Source organism: Bombus pyrosoma, linkage group LG5 (genome assembly GCF_014825855.1).
Source record: "Bombus pyrosoma isolate SC7728 linkage group LG5, ASM1482585v1, whole genome shotgun sequence".
NCBI lineage: Eukaryota > Metazoa > Arthropoda > Insecta > Hymenoptera > Apidae > Bombus > Bombus pyrosoma.
Window position 1 is genome coordinate 10,078,829 of NC_057774.1, and position 13,695 is coordinate 10,092,523.

The 13,695-nt window shown below is 49.9% G+C and overlaps 1 protein-coding gene across 5 annotated transcripts in view; it reads right to left on the reverse strand.

The window, feature by feature from the left end:
* LOC122567954 (homeobox protein homothorax) overlaps positions 1-13,695 on the reverse strand; it is a 499,979-nt gene that overhangs the window by 216,844 nt on the left and 269,440 nt on the right. For 4 of the 5 annotated variants that reach the window (XM_043727144.1, XM_043727142.1, XM_043727143.1 and 1 more), the window contains one exon: positions 10,754-10,861. The exons of the other annotated variant lie outside the window; for it this stretch is intronic. In XM_043727144.1, the coding sequence (XP_043583079.1) occupies positions 10,754-10,861 (108 nt within the window). The remainder of the gene's footprint in view (positions 1-10,753; positions 10,862-13,695) is intronic. 5 annotated transcript variants of the gene reach the window in all.

Consider the following 13,695-nt stretch of genomic DNA (forward strand, 5'->3'; position numbering starts at 1 on the left):
CTCTTTCGTTGGGGTGGACGGTGTTTGGATGTAGCGTGGCGAGAAATCGTGAGAGCCTACACGATTGCTTGCTACACGCTCCGAACAACACGCGTATGGAGTATCTCTCAGCCCTCGAACTCTTGTCAGAATTTATGGAGTCGATTTTCGAATTAAGTCTCAAATTAGGAAAAAGAATGTCTACGTGGTGAAATTCCAATCGACGACATAAAAGTCAGGTAGACGGAGAACGAAGAAAGTCGGACTCGGTCGGGGCACAAGCTCATTACCGAATCTCGCAGCAGATCGAGCAAGGCGACGTGGAACAAAACTGGTCTGGCAGCGAGCGAACCGCGTATACGTGGCACTGATAGCGGCGATACCAGTCGATACGTGGTGGGAGCGCGTGTTAGTCGCGAGGCTCCGTGTGTCACGTCCGGCAGGTAGCGGCAGAACGTGTAGCACACGCGCTCAACCTTCTTTTCACCCCCCCTCCCACCCTCCCTCCTTTCCTATCCCTCCCTGGCCTCGGCGTTGCAGAGACGCCGGTTGTAATTAAACGGCGAGGATGCTGCCGGAATAAAAGTCGAGTGGCTCGGCTAATTAACGACGGCGAGGTGTTGAAATCGAGTCGCAGTATTTCACGTGGAGGAGACCCCGGTTGAACCTCTGGTCGCCGCGCGACCAGCGTGTCGCAAGCCCGAGAAACGAGCCACGGGGACCGCAAGAAAAAACGGGCACCGGTCGACCGTATGGATTCTCGAGACACGGGCAACTAATAGGGCGGGGTGAGAAACACGTCGGCGAACAGATAAGGAGAGAAAAGAAGAGACCCATCTGGCCCGGCATAATAATTTGTGCTCTCGCCTCTTTCCCCGTCGAGCGTTCCTCGTTCGACGGGGATGAAGAAGAGAAGATCGAGAGTTAGTTGTCTCAATTATAGAGGAAAGAGAGAATCCACGGTAAAGGGAAAAAGAAGAGGGTTAAAACACGGCGCACCGCGTGTGTAACGATAAAAGAAGAAAGGAGGGAAAAAAGGGACGAAGGCTTGGAAAAGGTGGCTTGACTCACCTGTATCGAATTGCAAATTACGATCGATCCTCCCCCACCCTGTGCACGCCGTTTCTAATAAGAAATTCGATTTATCGATGTGGGCGAGGCATCGTGGCTGCGTACACGCTCTCGTACGGCGATATACCGGAGCGTGTAGTAAAACAATAATAAAACGGATGGAAAGTGGACGAGTTCCGTGTACCGTTGTTTCGCAAAAGGAGCGATGATCGTCGATAATACTTTTTCAAGGAGCGTCACCACTCGAAAGAAGGGAACAGGGGTCGTAGCGTGTGTCCCTGTGAGTTTCTTCGGCGTGTTTCTCGAAAGCCCGACCAAGTTCTGACGGCCCCGCTACGAAAGAGGAGAAAAAAGCGAGAACAACGAGGATCATTGTACTCGTGGATCGAACGCGACGGATTCCTTGTACGATGGAATGTAACGCCGTAATAACACGGTGAACGTACTGGTAATATCTGCCGAGGTATACGCCAAGTACCTCTTGTACGGCGATGTAAACGCATCAAGTGCCGCTCGGCTACGTTCTAATAGATATACCTTCTCCTCCGCCGTATCCTTTTAGCAATGAGCATCGAACATACTTTAAGCTAACGTCGAAAAGGGACTCGAATGACTATTCGATGCGGTCGCTATGCTCGTAGTGCCGAGCGGCAAAGGTCGGGTTGTATACACGTTAAAGGTACCTGCTGGCACTTACTTCTTGAGAACGTTGTTCCTGTCTGGTGCCTAACGTTTGAAGGATACGCTAGGAATTCCTTTGCAATCGTCTATCGCGTATTGCAAAGGCGTAGACGTTAACGTAACGATACTGTTCCTCGCGTAATAGGATACCCATTGAACACGATGAAGTTTATCAGTGACTTTTATAGTTTTTAAAAGCGGGCCAACTCGTTAATTATCCGGGTATCGGCTGTCAGACTGTCGAGTGCTCCTTCCTTGAAAGGTTACGCCAAGTTTCGTTCTATTTTCGCGCGAAGTCTCAAGAATTTACCGACTCCGTTGTTTCCAGTCCGTTCCATCTGCGCGCGCTCTCTCTCTCCATCCTTCGCCTCTTCACCTTCGGCGCCCATTGTACTCGACGAAGCCGGTGCGCGCATTGTGCTCCGACACAATAATAATTGCGCTAATGATCGCGCTCGAAAAGCGCTTCGTAATCGGTGGGTACGAACCCCTTCAGCCTCTTTAGTCATCCTTTAAAGTATCCTACGAAAGTATCGCAAGTTTCGTGCAGTCTGAAATCTGTTAAAAAGCGCAAGTTGCAATTCGTAACAAAAGGGCTTAGGCACGGTCGTGGGCTTACGGATCGTTCGAAAGCCTTCGTCGTGTCACCGCCGGGAAAAAGCATAAAACCGTTCGAGTATACGCCAACGAGAGAGTCGGATTATAATTCCCTTCCCTTCCCCTCGGCCCTTCGAACAAGACAGGAAGGGCAGAAAATGAGAGAAAAAAATGGAGAAAAAGCCGATCCACCTTTGTCGAGCAATTTTGCGAACTCCCATCGACAGAGAGAACAATTACGGACGAATTAGCGAGAAAAAAAAATGAATCTATCCAGACGCAGACAAAATTAAAAGGGGGACAGGGGTGGGGGTAATGAAAGAACCGGACAAAATGAAAGAGACGGAGACAGGAGCGCCGACCTCCGTTGAACTCGTGCTCTCGTCACACAGGCCCCTGGTCCACGTACACGTTAAAGGGATAACGTGGACACGCGTGTGAGAACAGAACGTACATTCCTAGGACGCGCGTTAACGTACATAGGAAAGCGGGTAGGATACGCCACGCGGGGGCACTCTCTTCATTTCCAGGCTGTCACGAGCAGAAGAAGATTCGGCCTGCGTTTGACAGCCCCAGGGTCTGGGTTGGGTGCTGCTGCTGCTGCTGCCGGGGCTGGGCCGTAGGTTGGGAGAACTCCGTGCAGGGGCACGTTCGAGGTGGATGTGGATGTGGAGGTGGAGGCAGAGAAAGAGAAAGAGGGCAAAGCGGAGAGAAGACGAAGGGGTAAGAGAGGGAGATGTGGAGAGAAGGATGGGAAGAGAGGGAGAGCAAGTCGGCGTGTGCCCATGTGCCGGTACCACCGATTGTACGGTGCCGTACCGTGCTACATCGAGAAACCACCCTTCCCTCCTACCTTTCTCTATTCCATATAGCTTCGACTCACCCTCCACTAGCACACTTTCAAGCTATATTCGTCTCTTCCACGTTTTTTCTTTTTTTCTTTTTCTCTTCTCCCTTCTTTTTTTGTCTCTTCGCTTCTCCGTGTATATTTTCCTGGCGTGTTCTTCCCTCCCTGTCCTGCTCTCTGTCCTCTCGCTTCTTTGTCCCCCGATGATGCAGCCGGCAGACTCGCTGCCTCCGTCCTTTCGTAAATTCCGCGTTTTAATTATTCCACCGTGTTTCCTTTGTCCTTTGGCGCGCGTACTCGCCAATGTGCTCGAGCACGTCTCTCGAGGTGGACGAAATAGAGCACGTCTGCCCTGAAAAGCTTCTAAAACGCTGGACTACCGGCAACGATTGACGAACGACACTACGAATACGTTCTACGCGAGAATCGTAATTTTCCGACGAGAAATATGAATATCCGTTCTAAGAAAAATGCGGGAAATAATAAGTAACCTACATAGTCATTATTTCCAGACGGTACGCGGACACGTTTTGCATCTCAATGAAGGACACCGTGGCCGCTTGGATTTTCATATTTCGGAAAATATCGCATGACCGTGAGGCGATACACCCGTTGCTCGACGCTGAGGCGAGAATAAAGACGCCGTGAGGCAGTCGATAACGACAGTGGAAGGAAGAGGCGAAATTCGGAGAGGCCGCGCGGGAGTCTGCTACGCGATAGGTGGAAACACGTACGGAGTAGACGGGAAACGCAGATGCAACGACGGCTGCTGTTTAATATCGGAGTCGCATATGGGCACGCTCTGAGACACATTTCACTAATATTGCACTGCGGCCCAGCCGCCGAAGCGAGAGCGGAGTCGCGCGAATCCCAGTCACACACGCTTTACATATCTCTCGGCGCATTAATATATTCAACACATACGAATATTGCTCGGAGAGGAGCGGAAGAAACAAGGTAGATAGCAAAAGGAAGAACAGAGAAGGAGGGAGGGTGGGGGAGAAGGTGGACAGAGAAAGAGAGAGAAATGGTGCACTCTCACCAGCTAAACCATTGTGCCTATCTTCGACTTCATGAAATCTGCAGTTCTCCCTCTCTGTTTCTCTTCTCTTTCTTCTCCTCCTCTCTTACTCTCTCTCTCTCTCTCTCTCTCTCTCTCTCTCTCTCTCTCGCGACTATCACTGTTATGTATGACTTCACCTCTCGCTCCTCTCTCACTCCCCGCTATCTCTCATTGTTCTGCGACAGAGCTTTGTGCTTTGTGCCTCCCGCAACTCCGGAACTATTTCCGTGCCTTTGAGTAAGGAACTAATGAATACGGACCGTGGATAGCGGCACGCCTGTGTATATCCCGCGACGTGTATCACGTTTATCGGGCTGTCGCCTTCCTTCTTCGTCTCCTTACTTCCTTTCCCTGCCTGTTCTTTTTCCCTTTTAACTTGCCGTATCGTCACGTGACGCCTCGATTGTTCCAACGTCCACCGATCCGCTATTTCCACCCGCTGCCACCGGTCGGTCGCCTATCTCCATTCTCCGTGTCTTTAATCCTTCTACCGTTTCACCTTTCTTTCTGATACTCCGACGACCATAACTCCTCGGTTATACAGGGTGTATCGCAACGGAACGACGATATTTCAATGAGAAGATAATGACGACGGATTCGTTTCGTTGCAATACGATTCGTACACAGAGGAATTCCATACGGTATACGGAAATTTTCATCGTTCGTAATAAGTTCCCCTCCTCTCGTGTTTCGCCTTGTTCGAAGTTCCTCCTACTTCGAGATCCGCGTCACGGCCGAGTTCGTCGTGCAGTTTCGACGGGACGTTTTCGAGCGAGGCGTTTTCTGCCTCCATGGGAACCAATTACCCTCCCACCCTTTCGCAAGAATGGCCGCCCCTCTAGGCGATGGTCGCCGGTATGCGAGTCGCCTGTGTTCCTGTTGCCGAGTGACTGCGTGTAAGTACGCGAGGCTACGTGCACGCGTCAATGCACGCGTTGCGATGCATCGCACTTGTAAATGACCCGATCAACCCGTTTCTAAACTTCTTCCGTATGATGTTCTAACGAAACCACAGACGATGAATCTATTAGGAAAGGGAAGAGATCCCTGAGATTCTTCTAAGAAATCCATTTATACGCGGGATATTTTATTTCAACGAAAGAAATTCGAAAAACTGAAACACAGCTGAAATACATTGGTCCGCGCGATTCTCATATACCGTACTCCCTGAATACCTCTCGTAAGCTTATGTATTCACCTATGTAGTTACATATATACGAGCGTACATACGCGCGTGAACGTGTGTCCGGTTCCTCCGTAAGAATGGTTCCAGAGGAAACTGGAGAGTAAGGGGCAAGAGAGACAAGGGGTAGAAGGAGAGGGAGGGACGCGGAGACGAAGGCTGGAGAGAGAGGAGCGCCGGTGATGGATCGTCCAATCAGTGCCGCGAGATGGAGCACGAGAGAAACGGAAAGGGAACGGAGAGAGAATGAAAGAGCCGGAGAATCTTCTCCACCTATGGCATGGTACGCAGCGGACGAGGAAAGGAGAGGAGAGAGGTCATGGTCGGGTCGGTCTCCTGCTAATCGAAGAACACGAGGTGGCCCTGTGCGGCCTCGCCGGAGAAACCCTGCCTTCCCTCTCTGTCCTCCGTCGTTTCTTCGCGAAGCCTGATTCTCGGCTATTGTACGAACCCGCTCCTTGCTAACTCCTTTCCGCGAAAACTCTGACCAGGATGACGAATTCGCAATGACCGAACGATGTTTCCACGCCGAACGTTTCAATCGTTCATCGGCAACGCATCGACAGATGGGGAAATTCAAGCTGGTTTCTGGCAGATTTCACGGACACACCGTTTAAGCAACGTAGTGGTAATACAAAGGGAGTTCGAGTCTGCAATTAGAACGGTGGAAGCTCGCTTTTAAGGCGAGCTAATTATAAGACCGCATCGATCACCGAGCGAGACAGTGTTCCACGGTTTTCTCGGGCGAATCGCGATGTACCGGTTAGAATGGGCAAAGAGAAGTGCGGTTACGAGGGTTGGAGCGAAGGGTCGCGGACCGTGAGCTCCAACATCGTTCAAACCACCGTGCTGCGGAATAGCGGAGGGGTTGCTGGAGATTGGCGTTACCGAGAAATCCTACTGGAACGACTGTTTGCGCGCCAAGCACGGTACAATAGCGTAACTTCCATGTCTATCAACGAACTGCATATACTACGTATAGACGATAAATTTCATCTTCGTTAGAGTATTCCGTGCGCTATGAAAATGACTCGAGAACCATCGAATAGAGTCGAGAAAAAACGGGGAATATATATGTTGCGTTTCCACTGCAAGACAAACACGAAACAGCGGCACGTTCTTGGCGTTATTACCGCGGCAAAATCTCGATATCCGGTCGCGCTCGATGGGCCTTCGAGTGCCTCAGGAAAAAGACGAAAAAACGACTTGCTATTGAATCGACTACGCCACTGGCCGCAGAGAAGTTTGAAAGAGGAAAAGAGAGTGGAGAGAGGTCGGCTAACAATGGCCGCCAACCAAAACATCCGATAAATCTAACCGGCCTGGACCTCAAGCCCCGAGGGGTTTTAAACTCTCTCACCCCAAAACACCGTCGACGCGGGCGCAACCCTTACATTACGTTACACTCGGCGGAAAAGGGAGCCATGTCGTGTACCATTGCACCAGCGTGGACCGAGGGTGGCGAAGGAGGAGAGGGTTAGCCTAGAGCACCGTTCCTGCGAGGCGGCGAAGGGGACGCCGAGGGGGTTGATATGCGATCCACGAAAAACCAAACAGAGAGAATTCCGTCCCGACTCGCTCTTCTTCTCTGGCCGCCCCACCCTCGAGTCCCTTATACCTCTCGACCAACCCCCAGCACACCCGCTAGGACAGTAACGAGATCTCTCGTGAACGAGCGGTCAAGTAGCTTTTCGACGGAACCTCGACGAATTTGTCAGACGCGACCGCGTGGTAATTTATTCGCTCGCCGACACTGAAATTCCGCCGAGTGGGGCGAAACTGAGGCCGTTTCTTTCTCGGCCGTATTTATTTCGGAACGAAGGAAAATTTAAACGTCTCTTAAATTTGTCGGCGACAGGCGCGACCCACTTCGAGTAACCAAAGCGGAGTGATAAAGTTTTCTCGTTTGACGAACGAACGAAAGAAAAAAGGAGAGGATTCGTGTAACCTCGTGTCTTTCGTTGAAACGTAGACCGATCTATTTTCTCCAGATGTTTCGAACGTTATTGTCCGTTGAAAAGTCTCTATCCTCATCAAGATAAACAAAGTACACGCGATTGACGTCAGATATCTTAACGAAAAATCTGCGAAACGCGTGGCGAAGGAGTAGAGAAGAAATTAGAACGAGGTCGCGAAACAAGTTTGTCGCTGTTTCCGCGCGCTAATCCCTGTTGGCTCGGTCGACGGTATTAACGAAAATTAAGAACACGTTGCAAACGTTATCGTCGGCTGGATCGAACGAGCGAAAATAGTTGCGTTTGAAGGCGAGCTGTAATTTTACTGAAACTGAAAATAACAGTGGACATCGACGCATTGGGCAGAGACCACAGAGCGAACTGTCCGTCCGGCCCGTAATGAATGAGGCGGTAAAAATATATAATCGGGGATAATGCAGACGCGGAAACTCGATTCTCGTGCGCGGAAGGGTCCACGTATCGAGAGTTAAGCGACGCCTGGAATCCCGCGATTTCTCGGCAGTCATACATAATCAGGCTTGCGAAGTTGGTCTACGACTGGGATCTTTCACGCGGCTGGTTAAACGGCGAACCACGTTTTCGTGTCGAAGAATGTCGATAGCTTCTGAACTACGTGCGCTTGAACGCTCGCACGCACCGCCATCACGCTGTTTCAACGGTCGTCCACGTTCGTCTTCAAGAGTAGAAATTCAAAGTGTCTAGCGAGACTTTCGCGAATTTACCGACAACTTCTCCATTAGCTTCAACTACGTTTTACCAGGCGACTGCGATTCCGAGAAATTTACAGCTCGAACGCTACAAAAGAGTCGATTTGAAATTACGAGGGGTGGAAACAGCGATTCGAAAATTTCATGCAACCGAGTGCGGGATGGGACGCGTAAATTGCAATCGTTGCTGCGGTTCTATTAACGAGCTGCTAGGAAATAGTCATTATTAATAACCGGTGCATCCTGCAACAAAATTTATCCCACGCTTCCGGCCGGTCGTTTAATTCAGTCACCGATATCGGTTGCATTCAAAAACGTGCGCGGCCCAGTGCGATCTAGCCGCGGAGAGACGCGTCGGGGGGAAAGATTATGAACGCATAAATCAAAAATTAGCATTAACGATTCATTATTAACAGTCGAGCTGCGCGGCCGAGATAAAATTTATCCCCCGTTTCCGTATTTCGATTAATTAATGCGGCTCCCGTAGCGCTTTTTAAACGACAATATTAACGCACCGCCGCGGAACAGGCTGACGTTTTAACGAATGGATACCGTACGAAACTCAATGGACGAAGAGAAAACGCGCAATAATAATTCTAAACCTTTGTATACTTTCATCAATCGACCAAGAAGGTGTGGAAGTATGGAACTCGTCCGATTGTACAGCAAACACGATAAACTAAATATATGTACCTATCGTTCTTTCTTCAACTAGTTTGTTTGATTACCGATGAGCTACACCATTATTTATCCCCCTTTTTGTTTAACGTTCTCTACCAGCTGTCCATCAAAGTTGCCTGCATGTATTCAAAGTATTTCAAAGTTCCGCGCTCTACACCGCAATTACAATTAAAGCTGGATCGGCCTCCGCTACCTCGCGTATTTATCCGTCGCGTCGATATCTCGGTTTAACCGGCACGATAAAACGGTGCTATTGCTATCGCAATTGTCGTCGTATAGAAGAAAAGATCGCGAAAAGAGCAAAACGAAGAAGCCAGAAGCTTTCTCGAGAGCGCAGATCCCGCGTCCACTGCTCCACCTTCTCTCTTTGCGAATCCGTCGGTGTGCTCGTGGCTCAGTCCGTGGGCGGAAGGAAGAGGTCCATATGAGAGAGGCGAACGAAGAGGAAGAGGGAGCAGAAAGAGGGACAGACAGGTCGGTCCGAGAGAGGAACCCGCGGCTGCCATGGTTACCGTCGCATTCCCGCCTCGCCTCGTTGCCATGGAGACGCCTCGTGGACCTCTCTCTTTCACCTTCGCTTACCCTCTGTCTGTCTTCTTCGTCCTCCCAGATTCTACGTCCCTTTCCCCCCTCCCCCCCCAAACCCATCGCCGATTCCTTGCCGTTCTCACACCCGGGATCTCTTATACCGTCTCTCTCATTCCCTCTCTCCGGGTTTCTCCCCGTCGCGTCGCGCCAACTCGCCAAGCTTCTCTCTACCTCTGGCATTCGCTCATATTCTCTCCGTTCCTTCGAACGAAGAGGAAGAGAGGGCCCGAGATAAAGAGGAACGCGATAGGGAGAGAAAAGAGGGAAGCGGCGGTGTTCGCGGGCGCATGCGCGATACTCCTGTCTTCCACGACGAGCCTGGACGTCTTTCGTTTGGAATCGTTCGATTAGTTATCGGCTGAAAGTGATTTACGTCCCCTTATCGAGGTCCTCCTTGGCGGCCGCGTAATTTAATTAAAGGAGAAATCGAAGATGGACAGCTTGACGATCGTTTCCGCGAGAATTGGACGGGCATCGATAGGTATCGATGCTCGACATCATCGCGCCACTGCGATCGCGACCCACCGGTAGCAAAACGAGACTAACGAGACACACACGAGCAATATTCAAGAAATCAATCCCCTCTTTCGCGTCTCGGAGCATATATAATATATTTTTCGTTTTCTATCTCTGGATATTTCGTGCCTGAGTATATCGTCGATAGGCAGCGATGTTGTAACACGTCGAGATGGAACAGGGGACGCGCGCGCGTGTGTACGCGTCGCAGCATGGATAGACAGGCGGAGGTGTAAGCGGCTTGCTTTATAAGCCCCGATTCTGATTGGCCGTCGCGTCACCCGATATCAATATTTATTCAACGCGGCGAATGCCCGAGGCACGATTAAAACTTGTTTATGCCGCGAACGATTGCGCTCCTCCCACTGACGGCCGCGTATATCGCTCGCGTTCTCACTGCACACCGTGTCTGCATGCGTATTTCAGACACTCTCGCTCCCGTTTCGTTCCTTTTTACGCTTGTTTCTTCGTCTCCTCTTCGGTGCTTCCTTCGTGGAAATTTATTCGGAGGATTAGGAACGAGACTATTCAGGTTCCTCGTAAACATCGTCCAGTCCAGTAGCTTTCGATGAGAGGGTGGAAATACCCGACGAGTACCTGATAAATATACTACGCGCGAAATCACGAGCCTAATCGCGACGATTAATGCTAGTACTCCACGGGGACGTTAAACAGCCAGAGTGCCGTTTAATTAAGGGTAACGTACGAGCGGCTGAAAATTTCCACAGGAGTTCGGCTAGAACGCCGGAGAGTACGCGACCAAAGAAAACCAGGCCGGCCCATATTTCGCCCGGGATATTCAATTTAGAGAAGGGTGAAAAGTTTCAGAAGAGAAGTGAGAAGAGAGAAGTTGGTAAAACTTACCGGGGCTACCGAGGAAGACGGAAGAGTAAAGAACGCCACGACGCGCGTCGCTCGCCGCTCGCTGCGCGTCCGGCGGCGAACTCCATTCCCTACGCGGACACCATTTACCTGAAGCAAAGAAAAAAATCGATTCACCGTTAATCACTGCCTTCTCAATATCACCTGGTATCAAACAAAATCGCCCTCGACCGGTTCTTTTCTGAAAACGCTGCATTAGAACCGCACGGTCACGTAATCGATGACCGTGAGCGAACACCGATCGGAGTACGAATCGAATTTGCATCGTGTGAACGATATCAGAAACGAGTCGAATCACCGAGAGAGTCGCCGCTCGAGAGTTTAATGAAACACATAAATTCCTGCAAATACATAGGCAAACATAAAAACTCTGTCGACCATCGAAAGAGGAGTTGCTCTTGGTGATACAAAAATAAATGTGGCTCTGTAGTAAAAGTTCAACAGAGGAACAGTTATTACACGGATACGTAAAAAGGCGGAGAGCAATATGTGCGCGTGGAAAGAATGCGCCGAGTCTCGATACACAAAGGGCGCAAAGAATTCGTGATGCGAACGATCACGACTTCGACCGGGCAGATTCTATCGCGTGCTGCTCCATATATATCCCGTTACTTTTTTCCTTTCTTTTTCCCGGCTTCACTGGTCGGCATGCGATCTCACCCCTGCCGCGGCTCGTTCGACCAAGAATAATCGCACAATTATAATAATTAGATAAACGCGCGAGGAGAGCTTGTTGCGTTAAGAGCCGGTACTCGCTCAAACGGGTTCACCGCCTACCGGAATGTATCGAACGAATCCTCGCAACGTCGCGCCGGCTACGACAGATGCACTGGCGATACCGAAACGCCAGATATTCCGTATTTCACGATTAAATTATCGTCGATTAATATCAACGTTGACGGTCGCGTGTTCGAAAAAATTCTTCTCCTATATCCGTTTCTTCTTTTTTCTTCTTCTTTCCTTCGTGACATCGAGGGTACGATGATAAATCAAAGCACTCAGCAGCGACGTAAATACATACGACGAAAATAATCAGGAACTACGAAAGGAGAAATGATCGAATCACGAACCGATTAACGTGGCAAACGGGAGGCCGCGAGACTGATTTATAAGGCGGACAAGAACGAGTTTCGTAGCCAAGGTATTGCAATTTTCCGGATGCGAAAATAGGAAAGGTATCTACTTTATTTCCAGGGAGATCCCAGCTGAATGAGGATACACGGTAAGAAAGGGTGGCACCGGGGGATAAGAGTAAGCCGCGGAGCGAAGTAATTTCACACGAGAGAGTAGGGTCTCGCCCGGGCGGCCGCCGGATCCGCCGGAGCTACAGTCTTATCTACGGAAATATAGCCGACCATCCCCCGGCGAAAATTATATTCTTGAAAAGCAGAAAATTGCTTCGGAAGCTGCGGACCAAGCGCGCCGATATTAGATGTCCTCCTTCGTGTGTCTGAACCACGGACCGAAATAACGAATCGTTTTATTATCCATGACACTTAATTAAACAAATCGACTGCACCACCGTCTTTCGGCTCCTGATAATGCGATGAAAAACTAAAACTTGCGTGAAAAATATAGAATTTGACCGGTGATTTATGCTGCCACTACGAAAAGTAAAAGTCTCTCTCTTTTGGAAAGGTTTAGCGGACTAAAAAACGGAGCTGGGATTCTAATTCTACGGCCCGAGGAGAAGGTGCGTTTAACCCGACGTTACGGTTATGGTTAGTCGTGTTAATTTGTAGCCTAGCCAAATGACAGGGCCGAACCAGTGATTCGAAAGTAATGATTATCCCTGGCTCGGGGGACAGCTGGATTCACGTTAATGACGAGGAGATTAGAGATTCGATGACGCCTAACTCACGGATCAACGTGCATCGAAAGACGACGAATTCGAACGAATTTCTCGAAGATGCTCGTGTGACAAACGATAGTGAAATAATATTTTGGAATAACAGAGACGAGGACGGTATCACGAGAGGAAAGACGCTTCAGGCAGGTAGAAGTATATGGGTGGAGAAGGAACGAAGTGGAGAACAGCTCGAGATCCTTCGGAGAAAGCGAAAATGACTGCTTCACGTCGATGGAATCCTGCCTTTCTACGCTGGAAGGAGGAACGAGCGAATAAACGATACATCAGGATTATTCGGAGTCGGTCGCCAGCGTTGCCGACCCATTAAACACTGGCAGACCGTGCGTCACAGTTATCCCCGAAGTCGTCGATGAAACGGGACTCCGGGAATACCTGTAGGATCCTAGAGTGGAGGTGAAGCGGCCGTGAAGAAATTTATAGCCGCTAAGAGACAGGGTGTAATCATACGCGTCACCCCGTCAACTCCGTAACCGTGATTTATCGTGGGAATTTTCAAAGACGTCCGAGAATGTCTGCGATGCTCTATAAAAGGATGCCACGAATTCCATTCTATTTGTCCGTTTTCCGGTATTCATCTCGTTTGATGACGATCAATTTTTTAACAGTTTACCAGCAAACGTAATTCGTCCTATTAATCGAATCTTTCATATAGACGCGATAGTCACGAGCTGATAATTGAATCCGGAGGGAAAGTCCATGGCAGACACACGAAAGCGACGATTCGAATTCATTGAAGCGCTCGAACCGCATCATGAATTATTCCGCCCCTGAAACTTTAATCACGGCCGATTCCGTGTTCTGAGGAGAGCAATCGTCGCATCTGGAAACGGAGCACGAGTCGGGCCGAGCGGGGGATTCGTTAAGTGGCATCAAGTGAGACGTCTCTTTTGAACGATCGCTCTGCGGCTAAATTGCGGGTTAACTTCGGGGTTCGCGTGTTAGCGACAGTCATGCCACGCGGTCGAGTCGTGTGTAGCAGATGAAACCCGGAGTGAATGAGATAGAAAGATCGGAGGGGAGGAGAGTCAGGAATCGAGGAGGGCCGAATTGGAGG